The sequence below is a fragment of the Bos taurus genome, chromosome 8, assembly GCF_002263795.3.
Source record: "Bos taurus isolate L1 Dominette 01449 registration number 42190680 breed Hereford chromosome 8, ARS-UCD2.0, whole genome shotgun sequence".
Taxonomy (NCBI): domain Eukaryota; kingdom Metazoa; phylum Chordata; class Mammalia; order Artiodactyla; family Bovidae; genus Bos; species Bos taurus.
In genome coordinates, this window is record NC_037335.1 from 24,718,477 (window position 1) to 24,744,220 (window position 25,744).

A 25,744-nucleotide genomic window follows, 5' to 3' on the forward strand; every position below is an offset into this window, starting at 1 on the left:
ACTTGGCATGAAAAAGTTGAAAGAGTGAGGTATTTTCAAATTCCATTCCAAGGGATGTTGAGCCGCTATTTGGGGACAGTGAGGGATCTAATGCTTGGTATCTATTTCTTTATGTATCTGCATGCACCTGGTTTTTTTGGTTGAAAATTTCTTTTGGTTCCATCAAAAGAAATGCTGCATGAAGTCTATACATTCAATATATACATAATGCCCGGAAGAATGCTTTTAAGTTCCATAGATATAATCGTAGGAGAAGGAACATTTCCATAGAAGAGTTCCTTTGGTTTCCCCAAATAAGGAAACATAGTAACAGTGATTATGACATATTATTAACAGCAAACACATTTTCCAGTCCCTATCCAATTAACACATCACATTTTGTATTGTGAAGCTTGGCAGGGAAATGACCTTCAGAGTTTTTATGCTCAGTCATCAGTGATTACATTTCAACTCTATTCAAATCTTTTAACCTTGCCCCTAACATTTTCTAAGCCTTAATCTTCTGAATCAAATAACACAGCACAATTTTTTTTTTAAGTTCCAGATTTTTGAGTCTGAAAGGACTAGTAATGAAGATAGATATGACCGCATTCTTCCTCCTGTGATGCTCAGAGTAGAGACTTCTGACATGCATTGGGAGTCCATAGGATATACCAGATCCAGTACTGGGCGAGGGGTACAGACCCAGGCTCTTCCTTTGTGAACCATGATCTGGTTCTGAGATACGAGTCATCCCCTCAGATTCTTCCCCAAACCCTGTAGAATTGGAAATATTATTTCTAATAGAATATCAGGTATAATAAAATCACCCTTAAAAATTCAGGTTTCTCCATGTATCTTATAATCACATTTTACCAATACTTCAGGCTTACTGTGGGTTTCATGTTTCCCTCCAAACACATGGATCATTGTTAATAAGTGTTCTGCAAAATAAGGGATGAATGAGCAATGCTCGGAAACACTGTCCAAGTTAGCCAAGTTAATCACACTTCTTTAGTGTTAGACTTAATGTATCTTAGTGTCTAATACATATCCTAAAACTCTAAAGGTGAGTTAGCCTAGGATGTAGCACTTTCCAAATGTCTCTTGTGGGACTTTTCTCAGGAAACCTCCTTGTAGATGTGTAGTGTGATGAAACATTTTGCAAAACCCCATAAACTAAAGGCCCCTTTGGAGTCAGGGAGGTTCTCTGTGGAGACATAATAGGAGGATCTCTCTCTTCAGATCTCACTTAACACAGACTGTAGGGCTTCATGGATGAGAGCCATGGTTCCCGCATGGAATGAGGTACCCCGAAATGTGTGCCTGATGTTCCTTTGTGGAGCAAGGGGGAAATATTAGCACCTCTGTTGTTAACTTTCTATATTAGTCTTCATAATTTCTACTCTTGTAAATGCTTTATGGTATATATGCACTTGTTTTAGTATGTGTCTGGATAGAGACACATATTCATATAGATAGATACACATATACACACTCAAAAGTTTTACTGATAGGATATGCAATCCAAACATTTTAGAGACTACCCACTGGTTCAGAGAACAGACGGTAAGTGAAACAGACCTGCAACCCATTCTTGTAGCCTCCATTTTTTTGTCTTTATGACCCAAACACCTCATTTTGCTTCTCTAAGACTAAATTTCTTCATCTGACTAAAGGAAACAGTAAGAATGCCTAGTTCATAGAGTTAAGTTTGAGAATGAGATCAACTAATGGAGGTGAAGGATATAGTACATTGAGCATATACTAAGTTCTCAAGAAACAATAGCAGTTGATCCCTTTAGTTGCAACGGATGTGAGAACGCCATTCCTTCCGGAGACTTTGAAGGAATGTACGTCAAACATCTTTGGTTCGATTGTGTGTGATGCTATGACAGACGAGGTGAGGCGCTTGCCTTGCATTTCTGAGCACTCACAGCATCTTTGTCTGGTTTCTTTGCTCAGGTGAAGCCGCGTCTGCAGCGGGGTGGAAGTTCCGCCTCCCTCCACAACAGTCTCATGAGGAACAGCATCTTCCAGCTCATGATACACACCCTTGACCCACTCGCTGAAGGTAAGCATCAGGCTTTGGTTTGGGGACTTGTTTGGGGTGGAGGCAAAGGCTGGGAAAAGGCCTGTCTTCATAAAACGCGTTTGTGCTTCCATCACAAACCCGCTAATGTCCTCATGTGTCACCTCTGCCAGAGGCAGCCCCAGCCCTTTGGTGCGCTTTTTCTACCCCCGCCCAGTTCACCATCAGAGGTTCTTGTACCAGGAACAGGAGCGGAGGTCCGTTTGCTAATTCTGTCTTTTGATGCCTCCAGCATAAATACAGTTTGTTAGCAGGCAGAGCAGACAAAAGAGCTTTTTCTCTCCCTTCCAGCCAGAATGACAGTTCTCTTTCATCATCCTCCTCAGTTTCAAAATGAAGTTGTATATCAGGATAAATTGATATATTGTATATCTTTAAAAAAGAGAGAGAGACAAGAACCCCATGACTTAGCAAGGCTGGGATTAGTTTGGGGAATGATGTTCACTGCAGAACATTAATGTTGTACCTAGTCTTTGGCAATTGGAAGATGAGGGGGTAAGCTTCTAAACACCTAAAGAGCACTCTCTAAGATAACTGCTTAGGATCAGGTTGAAGAACCACCCTGGTTCCCCTCCTAGGGTCATCATATAAACCATCACCAACAGTCTAGTATTGTGTTCTTCCAGTTATACTCACAAGGAAGCCAGATACATTGTGCTTTTTTAATTGCATAAGTATGCTAAAAACAAATTAATTTTTCAAGGAAGTAGGTATCTGATGCATCAGATAAATATAGGAGTTAGGCCACTAGCAAAGGGCTCGTATATTGCCAAGTCATCTGTTCTACCTTCATCCCTGGACCTTACAACTGAGCCTGATGTTACACAGGGGCAAATGACATGGAAACAGGTTTCTGCCAGTGAATGAACACATGGGATGAGATTAATAAATCATATCACACAAATCAGAGCTCTTTACCAATGTAAAGCTTTGCAAAGTAATTTCAAGGGTCTAGATGAAGTCAAGAAAACCTGGGATGTCGCGAGAGTCTCCCTAGGTCCTGTTTCCCCTCACTGAACCTTCACCCAGAATAATAAGTGAGGATCACAGGTTCATTCTCAACGTGGAGCACTGTAGTTATAACACATTTCCACCTTGTGGCCCAGGGAGTTGCATAGCTGGTGTGATGTTTTCCAAGGAGCCTTCCTTCATCGATCCTGGGTTCTGTGTACTCAGGGGCAGTCGTTTGCCAGGAACATCCGAAATATCATTACTCTCTTTACCAGAGGTCCATGTGACAAGGAAATTAGCCCTGGTCACTAGCCTTCTTTCCCCTCCACTGCTCAAGGTCACCCCCAGAGAAATGATCTCAATGAGTGAGGGGATCCCAGGGCAACCTCCTGCCGGCCACGAAGCAGCTGTGTGACTTTGGGCAACTTAGAGCCTCTCTCGTATCTCATTCCTTCATCTCCAATAATAATTACCTCAGTCTAGTAATTTTAAGATTGGCAAAGTATTTTCACACCTGTGAATCTATGCTTTCTAATAACTCTTCACAGCTAACATTAATATTTTAATTTCATAAAGTAGAGTACCACCAAAATAGATCTCAAGGGTATCTCCTTCTCTCTCTGCGAGCTCTTCATTCCAAGCCATCTTTACGCTTCCTAGCTGATCTTCCACTCCCTCCATTGCCTCTTTCTTTGCATATTTTCCACCTAGCAGCCCAAGTAACCTTCTGAAAAAGTAAATCAAATCATGTCACTCCTACTAACCTGCAGTGGCTTCCCATGGCTTATACGAAAATGGCGAAATACTTGCCATGGTCTACACCATCTGTCTCATTCTCCAAACTCACTTTGGCTTACTTTGTGTTAGCTAGACAGATGCCTTCTGTCCTAAAATAGATACTTCTTTCCTGCCTCAGAGTCTTTGCTTAGACTGTTCCCTCCACCCAAAATACTTTTCCTTCTCCCATTTTCTTCCACTTTCCCCTGCTTTATTTTTGCCCAATCTTCAGCAGTTTGTGTAAATGACACCTCCTGACCATTCAGTATAAATGAGGGCACCAGTTGTCATCTCTCGGTGCATCCTTTAGTTTTTCTTTTTGCCCACTTTACAAGTTGTAGGATTATTTGTTTACTACCTGTCTCCCCCAGGACACAGTAAATTTCTAGAGAACAGGGATTCTATTTATTTACCTGTTGTCCCTAAGGTCTAACAAGCTACCTGGTACATAGCAGCTGCTAATGCTTAGAACGATTAAGCCAGCTGGCCATAGTCATGCCCTGATAGTCACACAGTTACAAAGCTTTTTAAAGCCCCATGCATTTAAGGTTGAATCTTGGTTATTTTGAGCTACCATCTTCCCCACCATTACCCAGAAGAGCAGGTGAGAGAAGAAATGAACTATCTTACCTGCCCCAACTCGATTATGAGCAAGCAACTGAGTATACTTATTTCTGGCAAGGCATGTTATACAGTAATTGAGGACAGACTCTAGAGCCAGACTCTCTGGATCCAAATCCTAGTTCTGCATTTACTAGCTGTGTGACCTTGGATAAGTTACTTAACCTCTCTGCACCTCAGTTCCCTCATCTGTAAAAATCAGGATGGTATATAATAATGTCTACATCATAAGGTTGTTATAAGGACTAAAGGAGTTGAATATTCATTAAGCATTTAACACATTGCCTAGAAGATTGTAAGTACCATACAGGTTTGGAATTACTGTTTCATTACATTGAAAAATAATACAGCCTATGAATGTTTTAATTTAAAAAATTCAAAAGGCTGTGGTGAGACTTTCCTGGTGGCTCAGTGGTAAAGAATTCACCTGCTAATGCAGAAGACACAGGTTCAATCCCTGGGTCAGAAAGATCCCACATGCCATGGAGCAACTAAGCCCGTGCACCACAGCTGTTGAGCCTGTGCCCTGGAGCCCGTGCGCCACAACAAAAGAAGCCACCGCAACGGGAAGCCTGCTCGCTGTAACTAGAGGGCAGCCCCCACTCGTCACAACTAGAGAAAAGCCCACACAGCCAAAAATAAATAAATAAAATTTGGGTGGGGGAGGCTATGATGAAAAAAATAAGTCTTCCTCCTCCAACAAACTCCCAGTTTTCTCCAGTCCCCCAGTTCTTTCAGAGGAAATGACTGCTACCAATTACTTGGGGTTCATTCCAGAGATGATCTGTATATATACAACTGTGTGTGTGGGGGTGGGGGGGCGGTGTGTGTGTGTGTGTGACCTTGCCCATACGTCTCAACAATCTAAATTTATGTGGTTTTTGTCTGAGGGAGTTCAGTTTCTGTTAGGGCTTGGTTTTGTTTTTCTATCTGGTGGGAAGCTTATGCTTTGTTTCAGTGAGATAAGAGAAGGTGAATCTGGGTTATCTCAGGGTCAGGCCATCCGTAATTTTCTGAATCACCTGGCCCTTGTAGGGTTGTACAGCAATTAAAGTGTTTGTTCCTGCTGTAGCAAGATGTGCCATCTAAATCCAGGCACCTCCATTCAAGGCGAAGCCTCTCCCTGAAAGACGTGGAGTGCTCCAATGGCATGAATCTGGGAGAATGCAGAGAGCCATAATCAGTTCTGGATTTGAGTGATTAGAAAATATGGAAAGGACTTCAGTGCTTTCAAATTGCTCCACAGCACTTTGCCAAGAAAGCAGATTGCTCCAGTATTTTTCCCCCAAAAAATTCACAATCATTTCCCATTCCAAGAACATTCCAAGCTCTCAGAAATAGTCATCTCTCTTTTTGTTTGCATCTAATCACTTGAACTCACACATCCTCGTGCCAAACTGTCACCTCTTAACAATATAGAGCATGCTGGTTACGTCACCAGGTTGATGGCATGAACGCTGTAGCAGCTTCTCTGTTGCACTGATTGATGTTCCTGGCATCTGCCTCGCTGAGTCGTACATTGGCACAGCATGGCAGACAGTCCCATTTCATAAGAGATGTTTTTGACATCATCCAGAACAGATGACCTGTGAAAAGACATTTCTCATCTGTGCCATTCGGGTGTCAATCCAGTGATGGAGCCCTTGCTAAAAGCTTTAATTGGTGGTTGGTTCAGTCTCTGAGCCTGAGTCACAAGATCCGGCAGTGTTTGTGTTTCTTATCCATTGATACGTAACAAAGCACCCAAGACTTAGTGATGTAAAACCACCCCCGTATCATTCCTGCTCATAATTTCATGGGTCAGGAATTTGGGTGATTCAGGGATCAGCAAGGTGATTCTTCTGTTCCATGTGGGGGTCATTTGATGTTATTCAGCTAGGAGATGGGCAGGTTAAAGGATCCAAAAGGGCCTTGCTCACATGTCTGCTGTGTCTGCCACCTTTGAAGGCACAGCTGGGAGGCTGGGTTCAGCTGGACCCCTGACTCTGCATGTGGTCACAGGGCTTTTCCACATGCTTGGTCTTCCCGTACAGTGGCTGAGAGCTCCATGAGCAAACCATCCAAGAGGCCCAGGATAGGGGCAGGGCTTCCCATGACCTAGCCTGGGAAGCCCCAGAATGTCACTTCTACTATAGTCTAACACTAGTCACGCCATCCCAAAGGCGAGACCAGACTCAAGACATGGAGGAGGAGACTCCATCTCTGTATGGGAAGATACCAGAGAATTTGAACCACCTTTCATCTAACCCAGTCTGTTTCAGGGGACACACATCACTGACTGGTTCATCCATCCATGGTTCAGTGGTGTTTTCTGGGCAAACTACTCAGTGTGGAGGGGACAAAGCCATAGGTGACCTGCTTTGGGTGAGAAGACAGTACAGCTGTCTTTTTTAAATTCAGAAAATCCTTAGTGTTCCCAGAAGTAGACTTCCACTTACATCACATGGGCTGGGACAGGGCTATGTGACCACCCTGACCTACAAAGAAACCAGAAGTGGGCCATCTAAGGGGCCTGGTTACCCCAAGACATAGGCAAAATCATGCCCTGCTAAGCTGCTGCTAAGTCACTCCAGTTGTGTCCAACTCTGTGCGACCCCATAGACGGCAGCCCACCAGGCTCCTCCGTCCCTGGGATTCTCCAGGCAAGAACACTGGAGTGGGTTGCCATTTCCTTCTCCAATGCATGAAAGGGAAAAGTGAAAGTAAAGTCGCTCAGTCGTGCCCGACTCTTAGCGACCCCATGGACCGCAGCCCACCAGGCTCCTCCATCCATGGGATTTTCCAGGCAAGAGTACTGGAGTGGGGTGTCATTGCCTTCAGTTCAAAACCATCTCACCAGCAGGAAAAGTCCTAGTTTTTGTGGTAGCCCTAAGCCCCCTGTGACCTGCCTCTCTTCTTTCCTCCCTCCTTCCCCACTCTCTTTTTTCCCCCTCCAATCCTCTCCTCCTCTTTCTCTGCCCTTCTCTCCTTCCTCTCATGTGTCATTCCCTTTGCTGCACTCCTCTGATTGACAAGCAGCTCCTCACAAGTTCCCAGCACCCTCCTGCACCAGGGCCTTTGCACATGTTCTCATCTTTCTCCATCCTGCTTTCCCTTACTTCAAGTTAACGTACGCATGTTACCTGATGAGAAAGATCTGATTCAGTTGCTATTTTTGAAAAACAGCAAAATCAAAGCCATGATAATAAAGCAGAGTTCTGGACCTTCCTTGCCTGCCTGTTTATTTGTCCATAAACACAATGAATATATTTATTTGTTGTTTGTATCCTATCGGACACGACTGAGCAACTGAACTGAACCGAACTGAACTCCTGTCTCTACTCTTACATCTTGGACAGGGCAGGCACTCCTCTATCTCCAGGGCCCAGAGTACGTGGATCCCAATCCCTGTTTGTTGAATGGATTGAATGAGTGCTTGCTTATATAACGTTTCTGCTGAAAAACATATGACTAGCCATGTAGATTATCTTAATCCATGCTCTGTCAAGAGACTCTTTGGATGTGACCCACGAAGTCCTATTCAGTTAGTGGTTGTCTCTGCAGTAGTGAGAAGCAGTCATGTCTCCTTCCGTGTGGAATTTCAAATTTTGATTTACATTTTTTCATCATAACAGCAATTTTATTATCAGTAGCAAAGTTTAACAAATTAGTACACTTGGTGCCTTAGAAACACAAGAGCAAGGATGATACTGTGTTAGCCTAGGGGGCTTGTAATTGAATTGAAGGATTATTTAACCTCAGGGCACGAGACAGTTTAGAACAGCAGGTCCCCAGGCCTGATGTGTGTTTCTCTTGAGACCATTTTCATGACAAAAATCTTCAGAATCCTGTAATGAGATATCTGAAAATGACACCATACTCACAGTACGATACCTGCTTTCTTTGCTGTTAAAAGACAGACAAGCTTCCCCCACGGTAAATTCACTTCACGTCACACGGCTGGTCTCTGCTGTCACTTTCCAGCCAACACATTTATGTTGCTTTCATTTAAATTGACTGGAAGGGTGTCCTGAGAGCCTTTCCCCTGCGTTTCTGAAGGGACCGTTTTGGTCCCTCATTTTCCTCCCACTAAGATCCTGTGACATCCTGATAGCAGCTCTGCTTTATCAGTCTGACTCGGCAACGCAGGGTGACGTGAATCCCAGGACATCTTGATCATAAAGCCTCGCAAATGAGTAGCCACTATTTATTGTTTCCCTGTCTTCCCTGTACCTTAGATTATAGGTTTTCAAACTTGTTTCTCAGTAACAGCATAACCTTTTGCTCAAAGGGATTCCCACAGGGAAGAATAAATATTTTTAATAGTTAAAACTATTAAGAGTTTACTCATATCAGATCCTTTTATCAGTGTGACCAACTCAATTGCTTTCCTATAAACCATCAATGTCAAACATAAAATAAATAAAGACCCACTCAACAAAATGCAACAAAACCAAAAAGTGCCAGGGATTAACCCAAAGAAAATGTTTAAGAACTTTAGTGCAAAAACAGTAGTCATTTCTGAAGAACATGGAAGACAATCTAAATAAATGTTGATATAAAGATATCGCGTTCTCCTCAGATGGAACTCTAAATGCAACTCAATTCTAATTGAAATCCCAAAAATATGTTTATGGAACTTCAGAACTTGACTTTGAAATTTATATAGAATAAGCAGAAAAGGCACTTTTCACGAAGAACAAAAAGGGAAAACACACCCAGCAGAGACCAAGATGTATCACGGAGCAACAGCTTTTAGGTGCTCTGGTTGAAGGATTTGGGAGGAAGGGGAGGAGGCTGGACCAGAAGCAACCAGGATCTCCCCAGAGGTGGCCCTCAGGGAGCAGGAAGAAGCTGTGAGCACCTGCCCTGTGGGGTCTGCCAGCTCTGGCTGAAGCACTGGGGGATGGGAGCAGCTTCCTAAAGCGCTAGAATCAGCTGTGATGGAGCAAGGCCCTCATTCCTGAGGTGGTGAAAGCGCACACGTTCACGGAATCGACATCACATCCTGACAAGTGCGGATTAATAAACCCAACAGGGAAGCCCGGCTGGTGCGCAGACAGCGCGAGCTGCGCTTGCCAAGTCTTCAGGAACATCATCCTAGGTGTGAACCTGAGGGCAGGGCCATCAGGAAAGGGTCCTTCTGAGAAAGTGACCTTCAAGAGCAGTTCTCAAAGGCAGTGAGGAACCTGGGCGGGCAGACAAGGTGGTGAGGAATCGAGGGCAATGGAAGTGGCTGGAGAAACCCAAGCTATGCGTGGCTGGCCTAACCGAGCCAGGGCTTCTTTGAGATGAGCGGGCGTGTGTGTTTGCCTGCTTGAATGCTCCAGCGGGCTCTCCTGTCCAAGGGCACTTGCAGTGTGTGTGTGTGTGTCTGTGTATCAGTGTGGCTCTGTTTGGTTGTCTGTGTATATGTGTATATATGTAACTGTGTCTACATGTCTGTGTGTATGTGTGTGTGTCTATGTGTGAGTGTCTATATCTGAGTGTGTGTGTCTGTGTATGCATCTACCATAACTATGTGTGTGTCATTTCAGTGCCAGAAACTAAAGGCCTAAGATGATGTTGAAGAGAAAAAACAAGAGATTGGAACTTTTGAAGGGCTTATTACTCAGTGCCACACACCTGACAGTCACCTCCTGTCATTCTCCAATCAGTGGCTATGGGAAGTATTCTGCTTTACCTCTGAGGAAACTGAGGTTCAGAGAGGTGACATTACTTGCTCATAGTCACCCAGCTCCTAAGTCTGCCTTCAGAGCTTGAACACTTTGCACTCACACAAGACTCTCATCTGTAGCCATGTGTCCATCTCCCATACATACAGCCAGACATCTATTCTGCAAAATCACTTCAGTGCTTCAACATTGATGTGTTAACTTGAAGCTGACATGAAGATTAAACTTTTACTTGCTTGCTGCGTTTTCTTTTTCTTTCACCCAACGGCAGAACTTATTTCCCCAGCTTCTGTTTTTAAAAATGGCTTCAATATGCACTTTCAAAAATTGTCATTTGATCCTAGAAGAAAGCCATTTTCATGCCTATTTGATTCAAAATGTGGAGACGTTATCCCTGAAAGGCAGTACTGTAACCTTTCTTTTGGTCCCAAATCGTGGATCAGTTTAAATTAGCGAGAAAGATGCTTGCGTGCTGCCTCAGCTGGTGAGTGGACAGGCAACAGGAGTGAAAATCTTCACCGGGAAAGAATAAAATGCAATCTGCTGGCTTTGTTTTTAATAAGATGACAGTCGTTTAAATGCCTGGATAGAGGAAGACAGGCTGTTAATGCCTCTCATAGCGCAAATGCAGGGACAAGTTAAATAGCTCTTCTCTTTGGGGAATAGCAGAGCATTACTCTCAGATTTGAACATCAAAGATGGTCGAAATTGAATCTCTCTTTGTGTTGTACACATTACAAATACATTTCATTTGGGGTATGAAGAGAAAGTGAATGGTCTTCCTGAAATGAATGCTTTTGAGGGTAGAAATAGGCTCTCTCTCTCTCTGTCTCAGGTTTGCCTTGAAGTCAAGTCCACGAAGGTCTGTGATCAAATTAATGACTTGATGCCATTTGAAAGTAATCGCTGCGCACAGAAAGCAAAAAGCAATGAGGCATCCATTGTTATAGTTTCATCTTTATTCTCTTGAACTTATCACGTGCTCTAGAGATGCAGTTAGAACTCCTTCAAAGGGGGAACAATCGGTGATGGTGGAAAAGCACTTTAATTTTGTCCGTGATGGCCCATTCCAAAAGCATGTTGATGTAGAAACATCATTCAAAGGAGTTTTCTCTCAAATGAAACGCTAAAGACGTCTCTGCTTTGTTCCATCGATAGCTGGGCCTTGCGTCATGGAGTGCTGGTTGGACGATTTGCCTTCGGTTCAGAGACACTTACCCCTGACGGTAGTCAGGTTTCTTGCTAGTGGGTCTCTGGGTCTGGGATTTGCACCATGCTGTGCACTCACCTCTGGGTGTTGTCATACTGTAAAAACAAATCCTCAAGCTGCTGTCAGGGTCCATTTATCTCCTAATCTCATGATAGCAGAGCCACCAAATCTGGCCTCTTCACCTCAGCCATTAAAAAGAATCTCGTGACCCATGTCAAACTGTCCTTTATAGGTTGTCTTGGGGCTCAGTGAGACTGATACACACATGTTCAGGAGCGCACACACACACACTCACATAAAGAGTCATCAGCATTGTGGTTTATATAAATTTAAGGGTCTACAAATTTGTTTCCTGTTTGTTTGTATGGATTCATGTATTCATTCATTCATAAAACACACTCCTATTGCAGGCTGATGTGAGTGGTCACCCCATGTGAGAACATTTCCCTTTACAAGCCCCCACTTTAGGTAAGTCTCTAGGGGAACAGAAGCCAGTGCTTGCCCCAGTCTAGTTAACTTCCTGAAAACCAGCATAAATGTCATTGTTGTATCTGAGTTTTAGCAATGCAGTTGCAACAGCCTCTGTAGCTACTTGTGTGCTGGTAATTTCTCTCTTTGACTTCCCAGACTGGCAGCACTTAATCCCATATGGCCAATAGCAAAGGTAGCTTTGCTTCAACTCTAAGGACTTCAGGCCAGAACCACCATCATTGGCAGGAATTAAAAATTATGGTGAGTCCATCTAATTCCAGAAAACTCTTCATGATAAAAAGTCTCCTCTGGCATTTCTGAAAAAAACTGTACCCAGTTGTTTATTTTCCTTTCCATGCATCCTGTTCCCATTCATAGTACAATAGGTCACACAGAGTTTCCTAACTAGTTGTGGTTCAGTCACTAAGCTGTGACCCTTTTGTGACCTCCCCCCCTTGACTGTAGCCCGTCGGGCTCCTCTGTCCATGGGATTTTCCAGGCAAGAATACTGGAGTGGGTTGCCATTTCCTCCTCTAGGGATCTTCCCGACCGAGGAATCAAACCTCCATCTCCTGCATTGGTAGGCAGATTCTTTACCACTGAGCCATCTAGAAAAGGTTACAAATTCTTTTCCTGACCTCAGGACTGTTCCCCATCTTCTTTGTGCTAGGGAGAATTAGAATGTGAGGAGCTTATCCATGGAGCTTAAAGGTAGCATCTTGCAATATGCCCATGTAGACAGGCTGTCTCCCCTGTTGAGTGTGTTCGTGGAGGCATCTTCCCACTAGGCTCTTGGGAGAGGGAATACAGTATAGTTGTTCAGCAGACACACTATGGAGTCAGCCACCTTGGTTTGAACCCCAGTTCTGCCACTTACTAGTTGTCTGACCTTGGGTGAGTTATTTAACATCTCTGTAACTCAGCTTCCTATAAATAGGAAAGATAAGAGCGTCTATCTCTTAAGGCTGTTGAGTATATCCAACGGAGAGCTGTTTACAGAGCACACAGAACAGTGCCTGTACATCTGTAGTTGCCAAATTGCTTTCAGTTCTTTTTTGTTTCTTGCAGCTGTCATTTTTCAGGCAGTCCTCAAAGGTTCAGTAGTAATTCATTGAATTATCTTATCTCCTTTTTCACTTAAAAAGAAGTCTCTTTATCATGTACCAGTTTTTAGATCCTGCCATACCTGTCTATAAGATGGAAACTGGTCTTATTGGCAATCTGGCTTTTAGTTGAGCAGAAGTTATCCTGAAGTTGAATAACTATACATTTTATATTTCCAAGTTCTTCTGTTCTTTGTACAATGAGGAGTAAATCAGTGTGACATGGTACTTGACTCATTTCCCTTCAATAACTCCCAGCTTCCTCTGGGGTCTACAGATTTTTGGTAGACTGAAAAAAAAAAAAATTCCTCTTTCCAACATATTGGTTAAAAAAATCTGAAAAAGCAATTACTGTACTAATTTTTTAATCCTGGTGAAATGTCCTTAGGCCACTGTTTATGTAGTTAGGACTCATAACCTACTGCAAGTCCCTGCCTTCTCCTATATCATCAGATCTCTGGTTCACAGCAGGCATTTGCCATTTAATGTAAGGTGCATAATGGGCTACTTGTGAAACATGTCTTAATCTTCTACATTGTCTTTGCATCCTGGATTTTAAATTCACTCCTATCTTCCCACTTTTTATGGTATTTAAGTAGGAATAATGGTAAACGGATTTCTACTTCAATGAAATTTAGAGGATTGAATAAACATTCTTTGTACTTTGATCCTGTAATTTTTTTCATAATTTGGGGTGATTGTTTCTATTGTGGTAGGGAGCCAAGTATTCAATAAAGTGACATCCTGACCAGAACTGAAGTGTAGACTACAAAATTATAAGAGTAGTTTGAATTACTTCCCTTTCAGTGGCCTTAATTTCCTTTGTCTTCCAGTCTTTTTCCCTCCATTTCATTCTGTTTCCAAATCTTCTTGCCTTCTCATTCTTTTCATCTCTTGCCCTTTTGTCCCTCTTGAATAGCTGAAGTTTGTTTGTCCATTTTATTGCTTTTCCTCCCCTCTTCTAGGACACATTTCTGATATTTTTTGATGCTCAGTGCATTGGAGGGTAGAAACTCAGCTGTGCTGACCTGACGGCTGGATATAATTTAGCACTGATTCTCTCTGCCTGGCAGACTCTTCTGAATCCAGCCAGGCTGCAGGATGAGATCCAGGAGAACATCCAAATTGTTCTCTAGCCAGCATGCAGCATCCATTCCACTCATCAGTCAGGTTGGGTTTTTTTCTTTTTCATCTCCATTTCCAAGCTATTGCCGCCATCTTGTCTTCTATATGCTGAGCACTCTCCTGATGGCACTTTGGTATGTTGTAAATCCTCCTGAAACTGGTCTTATTGGCCGTCTGGCTTTTAGTTGAGCAAAAGTTATCCTGAAGCAATGAAGAGGATTCCAACAGTTGAGGCTACATGCATTTTCCCTTCGCAGACTTCCTTCCTGCAGAGATATTGAAGACAGAATAGTTGAAACTGTGGAGTTAGAACACTAAAATGGAAGGAGTCATAGGTGTCCATACCAAAGGCAACCAGGCTAAGGAGGATTAACAGAGCACTATTAAATAGAGATTTAATTCAATTCAACAGCATCTGAACACCTACAGAGTGCCAGGAACTCTGCTGGGTGCTCAATTAACAAAATGAGTATGTTGATTCCTTGCCCTAAATGACAGAAAGCAAGTAGGTTAAGGTGCCTTTGATAAGCACACACAGAAGGGTATACTTGAAACAGACACAGTGGAGGGAGTGACTTACACTAGGGATGGGGGGGCATTCGGGAATGCCGCCTGCAGGAGGGAACCTCCAAGTGAGTCACTAGATTAGAAGATCTCATAAGATTCCAACACGAAAAGAGGATGTGAGGGATTTAGAGAGATATGTTCAGTTTGTGTTCTGAAAGCCTTATGCTGGTAACAATGTGAAAGACAGGTGAAAGGTGCCAGGACAAGACAGTAAATGGTAAGAAAGAGAACGAGTAGGTGGTAAGAAACAAGAGTTCAAATAGGACTACTGCAGTAACCTCAGCAAGGCTTCCGACTAAGGCAGGGACAGTAGGAATGGAGCAGAAAAGACAGAACTGAGGCTGTTCAGGGTGGAATTGATAGGGCTTCATGACAGTATTCGTGGGCTTCCCTTGTGGCTCCGCTGGTAAAGAATCTGCCTGCAATGCGGGAGACCTGGATTCAATCCCTGGGTTGGGAAGATCCCCTGGAGAAGGGAAAGGCTACCCACTCCAGTGATCTGGCCTGGAGAATTCCACAGACTGTATAGTCCATGGGGTCACAAAGAGTCGGACACGACTGAGCAACTTTCACTTTCATGACTGGTTGGGTTGTGGGTGTGGCCATAGAAGCATCAGCATCACTTAAAGCCCCAGTCTTTGGATCTTAGTCATATGTAATATAACCAAGCTCACATTTCTGTGAAAGAGAACAGTGGGCTTATCTGTATGTGTCAACTCAAAAAAATCCTTTTAAAAAAAGGATAGGGGAAGAGAATGGAACCTCTTGCCACTTTCAAGACTGAGCAATAAATGTGTGTGTACCCCCCACCCCAAATTTGATAAGACTTAAGAAGAAAGTACCTTTTGCCTGATTTTGTAAACATAATCATTTCATTTACAGAGATGCAAGAATGCAAAGATGTAGATGTCATCAGTGAACATGTTAGCTTCTTAACCCCCCTACCTATACAAAAAACTTACCGAGAACATGTTTTAGAAACTTGCTATTAGAAGGACTCAAACAGATTTTTTTTTAAAGAAATAAATTCCAAATGTTGCATAGATGGTATCTAATATTGTATATTCTTTGCTTTCAAACCATATTCCTTTCACTGTCTTTGACAATGTCATTTTCTCCCTGGAAATGCCAGCTGAAAAGTAAGAGAAGTGAAAAAATATTGACTATTCAGCCAGAATTCTGGATTGATGCCCATGGAGGCAATAATAATGAAAAATGGAATGACTAACCCTGATTTCTTACTATGTGCCAGGCACTGTGCTAAGCATTTTATATACATTAACTCGTTCAATTTTCAGCATCATCCTATGAGTCTGTTACACTAAAAACTTAACTATATTATAACCTCTTCTATTATAACCATTTTACTGATAAAGATACTGAAAGTTACAGTAGTAAATAATTTGACCCAGGGATAAGGGAAATCATAGCCTGGTTCAAATCAAGGTTTGTTGGACCCCAGAATTCACTTTCTTAACCACTGAATAATACTACTTTGACAAACAGCTGGAATCCCTTTTAAGCTTTCCTTTTGAAAATCAAAACTTATATTATCTCTTTCCCTGAGTTACACATTCTTTAAATAGTGCCAACAGTCTCTATGTATCTGATGTCATTACAAAAGAATGTGACCTTTATAGACTTCCTTTGGCATGACATAACTAGTTATTATTTTTTATCATTCTTCTCCTTTGACCTTTTTCTTCTCCAGTATAAACTTGTGCAGAGAATGTTAGAACAAGGCTCTAATCCTGGGTGCCCACTTATTGTGACTATAATAAGTGAGCCTGAATCCACATCACTGCTGGGCTTTGACCCAGTCATAGAATGATAGCTCCTACATACTGAGAATTTCCAGTGTTCCCAGTGTCACATAAACCCCCTTAGAGCAATGCAGTAAGGGAGTACTAGAATTAGCCCCATTTTGCAGATGATGAAACTAAGGCTTTCAAAGGTCATGCAGCTAATAAGTAGTAAACTGTGGATTAGAGCCCACACCTCTTGACTCCAGAAATTATGCTGAGTGCCATAAGATCACCTTGTTCATCTCCGTGGTGATAAGGGCTCCTGATACCAGCTTCACTCTGGTTTTGTGATGATCAGAAGGATACTATGATGGGAGTTCCCTGATTTAGTTGAAGGGAAACTAATAAATGCTTTAAAGTACCTAATAATTAATACCTATCACATACATAATGAATATTATTTGCCAATTATGTGTTAGGTATCTGTAATATTTACCACAACCCTACAAGGCAGCTATTATTGTTCCCATCGTATATGAGTGTGAGAGCTGTGTGTCAAAGAGGTTAGCTAACTTGCCCAAGCTCTCATGGCTGGTGAGTGGCAAAGCCAGTTTTCAAGTCAAAGTCTGTGGGGTCCACAGTACAAATGATGGGGCTGTCATGCTGTATCATTGCATGCTTTTCTCCATCCCTTTGGGAAAAAGGAAGAACATTATGACAAAGTATCAGTGTTTAAAGTTAACTTAGGACTGTTGCGATTTTTAATTACACAATTAAAAGGTCACATAAATGTCCAGGAAATCTTTTTTTTTTTTTTAACCACACTGTTTGGGGTTAATTCTCTTGCCTGGGCGGCTCACTGCTTTTCTTTAAAAATCCTTTCCAGAAACCTGCTTGTTCTCTCCTGTTCTCTTCCCCTCCCCAACCTACCTCAGCAGGGAAGGAGCAGAACAGCTCTTCCTGGTCCCATTTTTCTTGTTTGATCATCCAGAGCATGTAAATTACAGTGAAATATGGCCTGAGTCAGCTTCTCACAGGACAGAAATCAGTAACCATTGATATTGCTAAGCAACACCGCAGAGGAGCAAGACTGCAAATTAGGTGACAAATTTATAAGAAGTTGGAGTGTCTGGGGACTCTCTTGGGTGTTTCATTATGAACCATCTGGATGATCCACAGTAATGACCACACATTATTGTTCACTGTTCAAGGATGATAATTCCCATATAATTATATGGCACCTCCATGTGTGATCCTCACCTACCTTTCAGAATCTTTCACTGTGTTTTTCACAATCCAGATATTTCCCTGAAAAATAATTGGGAACAGTTACACCTAACGGACAATGTTCATTCCTCTCCTAAATAAGATTTTTTTTAATTACTCTTTTGACTCATGTGGTGGCATAGCTAGATGGCAAGAATGTGCAAAAAAAAAAAAAAAAGAGTGTGTTAGTCATGGCATACTAGCATTTCCATTGGCCTGACGTGGACTTAGCCTTGGTGTCCCAGAGAAGCCTGAGGTGATGAGACTCGTAGTCTGCTCCTAAGTCAGAGATAAGCACACGGTGGTACCTACACCAAGGGAGATAGCTAAGCCTCAAGGGAAATGAGGAAGGGAACCAAAGCCTTTGGCTTTTCCAGAAGGGTAGCTGAGCAAGGACCCCTCCCTGGTCTCACTTGTTCATTCATTCACTCATTCATTAATATTTATAAGAAAATTGGACTCACCATCCTGATTTTAAACCAAGCCCAGAGTGGTTTGCTTTTTTTAAATTTGGAATTGGTTACCAACATTTAAGGTACTTCCCTGGTGGCTCAGATGGTAAAAAAAAACTGCAGTGTGGGAGACCTAGGTTTGATACCAGGGTCAGGAAGATCCCCTGGAGAAGGGAATGACAACCCATTCCAGTATTTTTGCCTGGAGAATTCCATGGACAGAGGAGCCTGGCAGGCTCCAGTCCATGGGATCACAAAGAGTCGGACACAACTGAACTACTAACACACACACACACACACACACTCCAACATTTAAAAGTCAGGAATTTTCACATAAAAGTCCAGATATCTGGCTTCCCTGGAATAATCAGATCTCTTAACACTGTCCCAGCCTTTCCTCATGGAGTGGGAGCTAAGAGGCTGTCACCCCTTTAGGCATTCACTGGCCACTTTTCCACAGTCCCTACCGCTCCCTATGTTGGCCTCGGTCCACTGTCCTCACCCACACACCTGGCCCCTGTGGTTCATGGGTGCTTTATCACTGGGCCAGCTGCTGGGGATCTTTGTGATCCCTAATTTGGCCACCAATGTAGTATCAGTAGTTCTAAGGGACTGGGGCCTCAGAATGATATCAGCCAATTGACATCAACAAGGAAATACATGTAGAAAGTAAGGGAGACCAAAACAAGAACAAAGCAAAACAAGTGTGTCTGGGTTTGCTGGAAGCTTGAAAAGGAAGAGTGAGTTTTTTATGAAGGGGCTGGATTCAGAGGGTGTGAAAATCAGGTGATAAATGTCTAAGAGGCAGTGATGTATGTAAGGACATAAATCCGACTTGACACTCAGTAGCTGAGGGAAGGTTACTTACAAGTTCAGCCTTTTATTTTCATTTGCAAACGTACTGGCTTGCTTCCAAAAGCCTAAGTGAGAGATTTTAATCCCATAGAAGAAAAAGAAGCACTCGTTAGCATAGATTTGCAAGAGCTGAATATGAGAACTCCATAGGACGAAATCACCTCTGTTTACACCTTGTGTATGACATAGATATGTTACCACATGTTGGGTAGAGTGTCCCCAGGCAACTGTGTTCTCAGTTAGGAGGCTCCCAGGGAAGTTTAACACACAAACACTATTCCCCTACAGATTGCTAAGCAGAACTTGTGCAGTGAGTCAGTGCTCTGAAAGCTTTTTTTGAGTGAGAATTTGAATTTGAAGGTTAAAATATTCCTTTTATTCTGACTTGAGTCTGAAGTGAGAATATGGTTGTTTCCTCATTTAACCTCCATCTCTTAAGGGTTTTTTTTTTTTGACTTAAGAAAAGTACTTGCCTTGACAAGAACAATTGTTATAAAGGAGTGATGACCAAAGAAAGCCTTTTAATGGAAAGCAATTAATTTTGGTGGACCATACAGCCCTTTTTTAGGTAAATCAAACAAAAAGCTTTCAATTGGGCTGACTTAGAAATATCTTTTAGCTCGGAATACATATTGATTTTGACAAAAAATTTTCACACAGGAAGAGAAGAGAAACAAAGTCAACCCAAATCAAGCACTGTAAGGAACTTTAAAAAATTGTATGGATCTACAAATATAAATGTTATGTTTGTAGGGAGTGGATGGGAAATGACAAATACATAACTCCCATACTATTTATTCACAAAACTTCAATAATGAAAATAAATTCACAAATTAAAAAAAAAAGAAAACACCTTAGACTAAAATGTTAATACTACCAAACATGGTTCTGGAAGTTAGCCAGGGCAGCCTTTCATTAAACTGAAAGTTTTCCTTTTGACATTCTTCCTTGTGTTTAAGGAAAGGCACCTGGGGAAGGAGGGCTGTGGGGTCTTGACTTGCACATTTCAAGTTTTGACACTGACATTGGTGCCCACCCACAGAGATAATGAGAGTCTGATAAGATTTAGCAACCTCATGCCGGGCTGAAATAGAGGTTCCCGTTGGAACTTTGGCAGACAAGGAAGAGAGATGTCCATCGGCAGACGAGTGGATAAGAAAGCTGTGGTACATATACACAGTGGAATATTACTCAGCCATTAAAAAGAATACATTTGAATCAGTTCTAATGAGGTGGATGAAACTGGAGCCTATTATACAGAGTGAAATAAGTAAGAAAGAAGAACATCAATACAGTATACTAATGCATGTATATGGAATTTAGAAAGATAGTAACGATGACCCTATGTGCAAGACAGCAAAAGAGACACACAGATGTACAGAACAGTCTTTTGGACTCTGTGGGGGCGAGGGTGGGATGATTTGAGAGAATAGCATTGTTCAGTTCAGTTCAGTCACTCAGTCATGTCCGACTCTTTGAGACCCCATGAACTGCAGCACTCCAGGCCTCCCTGTCTATCACCAACTCCCGGAGTTTACCCAAACTCATGTCCATTGAATCAGTGATGCCATCCAACCATCTCATCCTCTGTCATCCCCTTCTCCTCTTGCCCTCAATCTTACCCAACATCGGGGTCTTTTCAAATGAGTCAGCTCTTTGCATCAGGTGGCCAAAGTATTGGAATTTCAGCTTAAACATCAGTCCTTCCAATGAACACCCAGGATTGATCTTTAGGATGGACTGGCTGGATCTCCTTGCAGGCCAAGGGACTCTTAAGAGTCTTCTCCAACACCACAGTTAAAAATCATCAATTCTTCTGCACTCAGCTTTCTTTATAGTCCAACTCTAACATCCATACATGACTACTGGAAAAATTATGGTCCGCCTTGACTAGACGGACCTTTGTTGACATTATGTATATTATCATATGTGAAACAGATCGCCAGTCCAGGTTCGATGCATGAGACAGGGTGCTCAGGGCTGGTGCACTGGGATGACCCTGAGGGATGGGATAGGGAGGGAGGTGGGAAGGGGGTTCAGGATGGGGAATACATCTACACCCATGGCTGATTCATGTCAATATATGGCAAAAACCACTACAATATTGTAAAGTAATTAGCCTCCAATTAAAATAAATAATTTTTTTTAAAAATCAAGTAATGGATTAACTATCAAGTGTCTGAAACATTTTCCTTTAAGCACCAAATTTAACATTCACTTTAACATAGGCATTTTTTTCTAAAATTGATGGCAGTATTCTATGCCTTTATGGAAAGAATTTCTTAATGGAAATTATTTTTAATGCTTAAGGATATGATGATGAATGTTATTGCATTCTTTTAAATATAAAATCTTTAAAATTACTGAAGTACATAAAATTATCTACTTCTACACTTAAAGGCCCTAATTTGCAATTTTTGTACTAGTTTTTCAGAATCTCTGGCATCTTGTTCACTGAAACGATACCAAAGTAACTTTCTTTTGTAATTGAGAATTAGTATCTAGCAGTCATTAATACTACATAAGCCTTGCCTCAGAAAAGTTGGGTTTGAGTATAGGGTATATCATGGAACTCGGTTAAATCAATAACCTGATGATCCCTCAGTTGTGACAATAAGATCTAACCTAGAGTATCATACTCTAGGTTAATTAAAATAGAGGTTTAATTAAAATTGAGCATGCGGAGCTGCTTGAGTACTAATAAACAGTCAATAAATGCAAAAAAGGAAGAGAGGTACCAATAATTAAGGATACCTGTGCCACGTGACACAAAGTGCATTATAGATATGTTCTTATCTGATCCTCCAAAAACCCTCCTGAAAATAGGTATTTATTGTCCTTGTCCCTATTTTACTGAAGAAGAGACTAAGGTGCAGAGAAGATCACCAGCTCATAAGTCATAGAACCAAGCTTTGAATTAGCTATCTTAACTGTCTCAGAAGCCCTCTGTTTTTTTAGTTTATTTTACTGAGGTATAGTTGATTTACAGCATTGTGTCAGTTTTACTGTACAGCAAAATAATTCAGTTACACATATATAAATTATTTTTCATATTCTTTTCCACTATGGTTTATCACAGGATATTGAGTATAGTCCCCTGTGCTATACACATAGGACCTTGTTGTTTATCCATTCTAGGTATAATAGCTTGCATCTGCTAATCCCAAACTACCCTTCCCCTACCCCCCTTAACCTTGATAGTGATATTATGGGATCAGCAGTCCAGAAGCCTTAAGTATCAGTGTCTGCCGTCCTGACTTCAGCAAGTCCAGGGAAGTTCAACAAACCAAAGTACTGTTATTTGGGAGCTGTGCATTTATATGCTTTGATTAAGAAATATAAGGAGCGCATGTGATACACAAAAAGCACTGTTCTAGTTGGGAGGGATCCAAAGAGGGATACAGTCTCAGTCTCCAAGATATGGACATCCTAACTGGAGAGACAGACTGCAAATATTACAGGGAAGGGTGCATAGGTCCCAAGCTGGAACACTGGGGATCAGAAGGGTGAAGGGTCTGCTTTTCACATCCTGTTCGCATGGTTATGGTCCATGTTTTGACATTCTTCGCAGATTTGAGAGTAGAAGAGGAGGAGGATGAGGAAATTTCTTTTAAATTCTAGCTCAAAGGGAAGAATATCTTTTATTGTTGGACACCGATTAGCTATTTTAAACTTCTGTAAATACTGTTGAGTTAGTTTCAACAAACCTGTGTAAAATAGCAAGTTTTCTTAAGTGTTCTGCTCCATATGCCATGGGTTCTCTTTCACTCTTCTTGGTGATGCTTGCAATAATGAAGCTGCTTATTATTGATTGCTTAGTGGGTATTATTATCTCACCTACTCTTCACCACAGCTTTGTGAGGTAGATATTAATACAAGCATGCCCTTTTATAGCTGAGGACACCAAGACTCAGAAAGGCAAAGCAATTTGCTCAAAGTCACACAGCTAAAAAGTGGCAGATCTTGGGTTCAAACCTGGACCCTGGCTTCAAAGCCTGTGTTCTTAACTTCTTTTAGCTACTGAAAATAATCCTTTCCTGGATGTGATGTAATCTGATATCTGCATACTTCCTTAATAGGTATTAGACAACTTTACCAAGGAACTAATCTCTGTGTTAAGAAAATCTAAAATCTAAATTTTAGATCTACAAACTCAGTGTCAAAAATAAAGCAGCTCTTTGATTTAAGAAAACACACAAGTTATTTTTTCCATCAACCAACACTTAATGAATGTTGCTTTCGCCGATTTCTCTACCTCTGCTCTTTATTCTAACAAAATGAATTCAGCATAGATTTTTCTGTTGACTTTCTGTTTTATATGTCAGAATTTTGAGGCCTGGAAGGTGCTGCTCCTATCTGGGGAAATTTGTTGAGAAAGGGGTTGAGAATGCCAGAGGTTCCAAAAGTGGAACTGAGAAGGTCAATGTTGGAAGGAGAAATCTGTGTCCATGCCCTTTTTAAGAAAGGAAGAAATTAGGGGCCAAAAAGCACTAGTTCTTAGTTGCAGATCCGTTGAGACTGAAGATCTTTTCCTTGACTTATCAACCAAGATGGCGGACAAGAATTCAGAGGTACGTTAAAGCCAGGTGATGACCTTGCTGGAAGGCCTGAGAGGCAGTGGGCAGAGGAATATCAGTAGATTCAGGCTCTCCTAGAGCCCCAGGAGCTTGGACGCCCATGGATCCACCTGCCCAAATGGTGCCAATCATGCCATGTTAGGCAGCTGATCAGCTCATAGGCTCGTCTCAAACACCAGCCACTGGGTTCCAGACTTTTTCTTAGAGAAATCTTATAGAGAAGAGGCACTGGATGGTAATCAGGATGATCTTCACTACTGATTCATCCCTTTTCCTCGTGCTCAGTTGACATAATGGAAGTTATTCAATGGTATTAAACAGCCCCCTCTTGATCCCCCTCCCTCCTCCCTCCTATCCCAAGAAATTCAGCTTGGATTGGGACCAGTTTGAATCCTAATCCAATGGTGCTAAAGTTGCCATGGCTACTGTCCATGGGGAGTGTGCTGACGGGAGCCCATTGCCACTTGCAGGTGAGTTTTCATTCATGCCTCTCAGGCCGCTTTCCATGAGGTGTCCATGGGCTGTGGGACGCTAGCTGGGTGCAAATGTGCTCCAACTTAGGGATGCGCGCTAGTCACATGTCGCACCCCTCTTCCTGCACCTTCTGAGCCCCTGGTTCAAGGAAGGGAGGCGCTGGCTGTTGGAGATACTGTCCCACCAGCCCCAGGAGACCACCCTGACCATTTGGAAGCACTGAGGTGCCGAGTTCACTGTCTCACTATCCCATTGAGGTCAATGATAAAAACTCTATTCCAACAGGCTGGTTCGTGTACCTTTTTTTAAGTAAGCACCAAACATGATTCTCTTCACTTGGGCAAATACTGTTTCCTTGCCCACCTTCTTCACTGTGCTTCAAGTCACTCCATCACCTGTTGTCATTCAGCCTTTCACTGCTCTGGTTCCTTCTCTTCTACCACCTTTAGCCTCCTTTTTGGTATATCCTGTCCAGGTCTTGTCCCCCTGCCCCAGTCCTCATCTAAGGAAGTAGCTAAGGAACAATCTAGGAATCGCCACAGCAGCAAGAATGTGTGAGTTTTGTCAGCCACCCCTGGATCCAGTTTTGACCATGTTGGTATTAATTTAATAAATTAATCAAAGAATATGATTGTATGTGTTTATACCTGGCTCCATGAGAGAGGAGGTAAAGACTTAATCACATCTGTCTCTAGCAGATGTTTGAAAGTTTGGGACTGATACATGAAGACCGATGTGTGTGTGTACAGAGAGGTAGCATCTCAAAAGGCAAAAATGCAGTAGTGTATCTCCACTGTGTAGAAATATGGTTTCGACCCAACTTTGCAAACATGAACTCCACATTCTGTTTCCTTGGCAAAGAAAGAGAATGCCAGCTGCTTATTCGCCTGCTTTACCTCAGGGAAAGAGTGGAGGTTACAAAAAAATTAGTTGGCTGGTATAATTCATCAGCTTACTGCAGGATTATACATACACATCACACCACTCACACACAAGGCACAGATTATGTGTAAAGCCACCATGAACATGTGTTTAATATTTACGAAGGAATTTAGATCACCTTAAAATCCCAGACTTTGGCAGTATCACTTGTATAATAGACTACTGTTCTTAAAGTGGCAGGAAAAAAAAATGTTTTTTTAACTGAAGGCAATCCCTAGAAGTCAATTTTTTTAAAAGCCTTCTTGTTTGGATGCAAAATTCAATTTCTTATTGAAGCACTTGCATCCTTTGTCATGGGTCTAACAAAATCCAGAATAGTTAGGCTTTTGCAGAAACGTAAAAATGAGGTGATTTTTCTCCCCAAGGCATAATTTTGTATTAGTGTGTTAAAATAGCTTTAGGTAAAATTTTAGGCACATGGAAAAAGAATGTGTATAATATATACTATAAAGAGAAGAATATTTATTATTGTGTTTTAAACTAGAGCCTTATCTTGTACACAGAACCCATCAGTTATTAGTCCATTCATATGGGAGTTTTTAGCAGCCCACCAAGTTAATGAGCCATGGAAGCATTCCACAGAATCACAGGAGTATCTCACATCTCATTAATATCTCTTAAGTTTATTGGGAGAGTGTTGTGATGACCAGGAAAATATTTTTAACCTGCTCAAAATGTTGCTTCAAACAATCTGGAATTTTCAGATGGACAGGAATGAAAGTTTCTGTTTTAGAACTGAAGGAAGAAAACAGAAATGGTGTGTCCCCACCTCTTCTGTCCCCCTCCCCAAGATGCTGCTTCTACCAGCTGACTCAGACGAGCTTGCTTTCGGCCAGCAGTTTCCATCGCAGCCGAGGCCTTTCCTGAGCTGCATCCGGGAGGT

General features: G+C 42.0%; 1 protein-coding gene across 1 annotated transcript in view; it reads left to right on the forward strand.

Moving 5' to 3' along the window:
- SLC24A2 (solute carrier family 24 member 2) overlaps positions 1-25,744 on the forward strand; it is a 290,443-nt gene that overhangs the window by 187,893 nt on the left and 76,806 nt on the right. Inside the window, 1 exon segment of the mRNA NM_001144094.3 lies at positions 1,945-2,053. Within this exon segment, the coding sequence (NP_001137566.2) occupies positions 1,945-2,053 (109 nt within the window).